The following is a 6,172-nucleotide window of genomic DNA, read 5'->3' as shown; positions in this document are numbered from 1 at the left end:
ATGGAGATGCCATTGACAGATCTCTCCCTCATCATGACTTTGTGCCCCGCCAGAAGTGGCCAGCACTGCAGCTTGGAGACATTAATTCTATGTTGATAAGATATGTCTGTTGTAAACTTACTAAAGTCACAAAAAGGGAAGGGAGTTGATAACCAAGAGGGAGAAAAACGGTTCTTAGAAGTGCCTAGAAAACTGAGAAAGTTTCCCAAGTAGAACTGTTTCTCCATAATCTCCCCCCCCCCCGCAACTTCTATCTCATATCTAATGTGAACCATTCTCTCTGTGTTTCTCTGCTGTTGTGTTATGGAGCATTCTCTCTATACCACTCCTAAGGGTTACATTTGGATGAAATCCTTGACAGATGTCAGTGTTGCAAAAAAGAAAGAAAGAAAGAAAGAAAGAAAGAAAGAAAGAAAGAAAAGGCTGTCTGCAATCCCATGACCAACAGCTGCAGCAGGTAATGCTGGAGTAGATGGCCACCTAGACACAGTAGCTTCATAGACAATCATAATTTAGTTTATGCAGAATTTGTAGAAATGAAAATCAGTTGCAGGTTTTTCCTTACCTCACTGGTGAATAAATCAGATGCCATGTACATGTGTTCCTGTTTGATGTCCAGTATTCTGGAAAAACAAATTTTATATGAGATCACCAGAGATTGAGTCACAATTGCACATGGCCTGTTTGCAGACAGTAAATGACCTTTGGTGGGGAAGGGGGAGACCATGGAGATTACCACACTAGGGCACATTCCACAACAATCACACTATTGGAAGATAATGGAAGCATAGCGCTATAGCGATCAATATTTTCACACAGTTGCGTGATTGTGCAATAATGATGATATAAAAAAATGAAAGAGAAACTCAGTTACATTCTGCATACATCCATTTATGTATCATTAGTATATCATTATTGAATGCTTCATAGATGCATCATTTTGGCATGACTGCGCATGTCTGAAAATCATGGTTCAGTCCCAAATACAACAAAATAAAATGTATATATTTCACAACATTATTTTTTTCCAGTTGAAACAAAAATTGTGCCCTACATTTTGAAATAAGACAGAAATCCACTATCAAAACAATCCTAACAATGAAAATGAATTTCCTGTACCAAAATCCAGTCTGAAAAAGGTCTCAGATTGCTCCACAAAAGCGCAAATGAAACGTTATTGGCTTCCGCACCTTTGTGATATCGGCAAACTTTTCACAGGGTTACCTCATTAATAAGAAGTTACGGGAGCACTCGAAGTTATTGACAAGAAAAGTACTGGATGAGTGCGATGTTGTGTGAAAATCTTCACGCAATCCCACGATCATAATGGGAGTGTTCCATTTTTCTCCTCTTTCTTAATCCCATGTGATAATTTCTAATGTTTGTGTAAGGTGGCATCAGCCAGTTAGAAGAAAGAAGGGTGGAGATCTGAGAAACATTTCAAGAGTCTATCCCTCCAGAACCCCAATATTCTAAGTCATTTACTTCACTTGGGCCCTCAATGGTTGTCTCGGAGATGGCTTAGAATAGATGATTCTTGTCACCACCATCTCCACCTCTGAAAATATTAGCCTATCACCATCCCATTCTAGTACTAAAAGGTCTTGTAAAATCTTCCATTTGAACATACCTAATATTTGGATGGGTTCCTGCCAGTTTCTTCAACTGACAAACCATATCTCCTGATATGACCCTACTTGAGCTTTGAGATCCTCCAAAGAACCTCCTTTAATAGTTTTTTGTGGGTTTTTCGGGCTATGTGACCATGTTCTAGAAGAGTTTATTACTGACATTTTGCCAGCATCAAGGTTTCTTTTAAAAATGAAGGGATACTAAGAGGGTACTGCATTCTTAGAGACTGCAATTACCCATCAGTCAGATATTCATAGTGATGGTGCCCTACTGTGAAAAAAATTCCACAGAGAAGTCATTCAGTTCTCTTTTCTCTCTAGAAGGCAAAATGATTTTTAATGGTTTTTCCAGTTTAATATGGATAATGGTTTTAATGTGATCTTGACTATAGAGTGATGTTGCTCTTGCTGCTCTTGCTGACAGTTTATCATTTCTTAAACTTTTTTTTAAACGAAGGCTTTATTAGCTAAATATAAATTTTATATAAACTTGCTATATTTGTATGTCTCCTTGAGCTTTGTTAGACAGATGGCCAAGAAAGAGAGCCAATCATATAAATAAATCTATTATTGTAGCTTGGATGCAACATTTCCCAGATGTACAGAATAATAAATGACAGCTCAATGGGTTGCTTTTCAAGCTCTCTCCTCCTTCAGCTATACATGATGATTGTAAATCTAAACTACCTGGCTTCCTCCCGAGCCAAAATCTCCAGCAGCTTGGAAATATCTCCTGGGCAGTCAGAAATCAAGATGGAGAATTTGCATACTCTGTTATCAAGGGTGAGGGCCCGATCTATGCATTGCCGCATTAGAGGAAGCTCCAGGTTACCACTGCATACAGCAACAGCCACTCTGAAAATTGAGGGAATTAATGAGATAAGCAGATGTACACACACATACACACACACACACACACTCAGAAGAACATTCTTCAGCAGGCTTAATACTAACATAATCAACTGCTGAATATACCATGTGATACCTTCCTTTGTTATCCATTATAACTACTTTCATCATCTACTCGTATTAAATCCGCACATGTGGAAAATAATGTTTGTTTCCTCATAAGAGCATTAAATTTTTTTAGAAGCACCTTGTCAAATAGGAGCAAAGGCTTATTTAGTCCAGGTTTTTAATAACACTGTGACCAACCAGCATGCCCAAGGGATGCCCACCAACAGGACATGAAAGTCAGAGCAGCCTCTTGGTTTTGTTTGGGGTTATTCAGACCACTCCTTTGGGGCAGTCTGCAGCAACTTTTTACTGGATGGATCGGGGCCACAGCAACCTCATGCTATGGCTCCGATCCGGCCTCCAGAGAGCGCAAATACGAGTCACAGAAAGCAGCTCCGTGGTGCGGCTTTATGATGCCCCTTCAGTGCTGCATCATATGGATGCAACACCAGAGGGGCGTAATCATGACGTGCCCTGTGCGGACCAGTGCACACTAAAATGGTGCCCTGGAGGAAGGGTTAGGGCATGCAGCATGCAGATGCTGTGCCCTAACTCCGCCCACAGACCGGCACAAGCCTCCATATTAGCAAATGATAGAAATGTATACTGCTACTATCATTAAGCAGTAGCCACAGGCAGGCCTCTCTTCCTTGTTCAAGTTAGCAGCTGTCACTGTTCCTTGTAGGTGTGAATACTGTAGTTTAGCAGATGTCAGCTTCTCCACTTTCCCTGCACAATGCACATTTTATAACCTCTATCATTTCCCTCTTTACTCTTGTAAAACTATCTTAATAGTTATAACTTTTCCAGTTGTTCCTGGCCCTCTGTCGTGTTGGTTGCCCTCTTCTGCACCAGATCCAGTTTTACAGTAGTCCAGTTTCTTATTCATTGTGTAGAATGCAACACAGTATTGCAGGTATTCTAAAGATTTGTGTATGTACAGAATGATATTGGCAGTTTTATATCCAGATCCGTTTCTAATGATACCCAGTATAATGTCCCGTTGCTGTTTTTTACAGCAGCCACACATGGGCTTGACATTTTTACATTACCTACCAGTATCCCAGTTTCCCTTTCTTATGTAGTAGTATCACTTTCTTATTCGGTATAATCCAACCATTTCACCTTTTTTAAATGCAGGGGGGGAAACCCTTTATTACTACCAAAAGTCTTTTGTTTCTTCTATGATTAAGTACATTTTAAAAGTATGAATGTAAGGTAAACAATGATGGGTGGGGAATTTATACATCTTGTACATGCATGCAGTGCTATCTGATCTCCATACACTTATCTGGAGGTTGGGAAAAAAAGAATTTGAGGTTTGACAGTGCATGGTGCATTTAATGAGGGAGAATAAACAATCCTGTTTATATAGAAAAATCACATTTCTCTGTTGTCTTTTGCTGGATACTTCAAAGTTTCTGTACCTTTTGCCTTTTAATTCTGGCAGCTTCCCAGAGACCAGTGCTGCGAGTCCAATGGCCCCTTCTGCATCAACAGTGGCGCGTTCATACTCCAGCAACCTCAGCATGGAAATCAGGATGTCCTCTTCTCTGATCAGTGAGAGGAATATCAAATGTAGATGAACATCATTTGACATCTCACATAACTATTACTGGTTAGCAGGTTACATAAAAGTACTCCTGAACTTAAACTAGTGACAGGTACTTTTTGCCCTTTTAAAAAAAGCCACAAAGCACCAACTATAGTCATGGTTTTTGTGGTTGTATGTTGTCCTTGTGAACAAATTCAAGTGGCCACAGTGCTGTTCATGTCTCAGTGCCATTTTCCTCCATGGGCATAATATAGTCTTGACCAAATTTCCCTGCGCTACTGTTACCGAAGGATACCCACATGACATTCTCTGTGATGTCACAGTGCCACACTTGACATGTTGATGTCACAGAGTGTCCTGAATATGCTGTAGGTTGTCATGGCCAATTGGACCCATCATAACATGGGCAAATTTGACCTTTTGGCAGAAGAGGTCAGCAAGCAGCCAGACAACAATGAGGTGCTGAATCAAAGCAGACAGAAGACAGGTTTGTTTCAGCAATTTGTTCTTCTGTGGGATATACTTTTCCTTCCAATGCCAGTTTTGAAATTAAATAATTTTTGGTGGAGTCTTGCATGGTGGAAGTGGTATCAGGAGTATTAGCAATCAAATGGGCTTTTCACACAAATAGGCTGCTGCTTTATGATGCAGAGATGGTCCTACCATGAGGAAGAGTGAGACAGTCACCTTAAGTATCAGATTAAGGGTGGCCTGAAAGGGGAGTGAATTTTTAGTTATAGCATTTAATTTGTTACACATTTTAAAGGCCAGGGATAAGGAAAAGTGTACTGCCTCAGGCAGCAAAATCCTTGGGCCAACCCTGTTATTCCAGTATCGCCAGATGATTACCATGTATTTTTGAACCAGCCCAGAATTAAATAAATGTTTAGGCTGCAATCATATAGCCGTTTGATATGTAGTAAGCACTAATGAATGTAAAGAACTTATCTTTGAGCAGATATATATGGGATTGGAGTGTTAAGAGTTCTAAAACCTTGCAAGAAAAAAACTAATTTTAAATAGCTGGAATCCTCTATGCACTATGCTGCTACATAACCACAGTAGTTATGTTACTATGCAATGAATCCCAGCCTGAGCCCAGTCCTCACTTACCAGACAGCAACTACTACAATCTATGGGGGCCTGTTTCCCTGTCACTCAAGAAGGATCTGACTAACGTTCCCTCTCCCTTGCACAAGCAACTTCTCTTTTGACAGGCAGCAATCTCCCCTTGCAGCAGAGATCACTCCCACAAAGGTGCTGAGAATGTCAATCAGCCAGTTCTTGAGTGACAGGGGAACGGACCCTCATTGATTGCAACAGCTACAGATAGGTAAGAGGGGACTGAAGGACTTTCAAAATCCCTACATATCCCCATAGGGATCATAAATATGAAGAAGACACGAATGCATAACGCTTGGTTACCTACTGGTAACTACCCAGTAGGATTCTGGTGAATATCTTTAACTAGATTTCTTAAGTTTAAAAAAATGGCAGCAGTGCACTTGCTTAATATTAAATGAATTCTTCTGTGTTCAGTTTAACTAGATTAAATAACTAGTGAACATTTTCAAATGTGCTTCCAAAAGGTCTTGAGCTACAATCAGACATATTGAGGCAGTTAAGTACGTTTCTCTATTCAGCAGTCGATCTTGTTTAGCGTGTCAAATCAGCTTCATTCATGCTGTCATGACATACCAAAAGTATATGCAAGGAATATCCCAAAGGCACATCCAGAATAAAATATAGTACAAATGGAAATATATAAAGAGTGAAAGAGTGCGGGAAATACTTTCTCTATAAGAGAAAAAGACTGGTGTCAGTATTTCCTCAACTCTCTCAGGAACCTCTAGTACTCATTGTAGGATTTAATGTTTTGAAATGATTGTATCTGTAAAGTGCCATGTAAACTTATGACTCTATACCAGTGGTTCCCAACCTTCCTAATGCCGTGACCCTTTAATACAGTTCCTCATGTTGTGGTGACCCAAACCCATGAAATTATTTTCATTGCTACTTCATAACTGTA

At 39.9% G+C, this 6,172-nt stretch overlaps 1 protein-coding gene across 1 annotated transcript in view; it reads right to left on the bottom strand.

Annotated features, from left to right (window-relative positions):
• Nucleotides 1-517: 517 nt before the first annotated feature.
• LOC121925874 (putative threonine dehydratase) overlaps nt 518-6,172 on the bottom strand; it is a 28,244-nt gene continuing 22,589 nt past the window's right edge. The window contains exons 9-11 of the mRNA XM_042458445.1: nt 4,016-4,141; nt 2,319-2,486; nt 518-623 (exon numbers count right to left, since the gene is read on the bottom strand). Of these exons, the coding sequence (XP_042314379.1) occupies nt 518-623; nt 2,319-2,486; nt 4,016-4,141 (400 nt within the window). The remainder of the gene's footprint in view (nt 624-2,318; nt 2,487-4,015; nt 4,142-6,172) is intronic.

The sequence above is a fragment of the Sceloporus undulatus genome, chromosome 3, assembly GCF_019175285.1.
Source record: "Sceloporus undulatus isolate JIND9_A2432 ecotype Alabama chromosome 3, SceUnd_v1.1, whole genome shotgun sequence".
Taxonomy (NCBI): Eukaryota; Metazoa; Chordata; class Lepidosauria; order Squamata; family Phrynosomatidae; genus Sceloporus; species Sceloporus undulatus.
The sequence above is the reverse complement of the archived record's forward strand: the minus strand, read 5'-3'. Positions and strand labels throughout refer to the sequence as shown.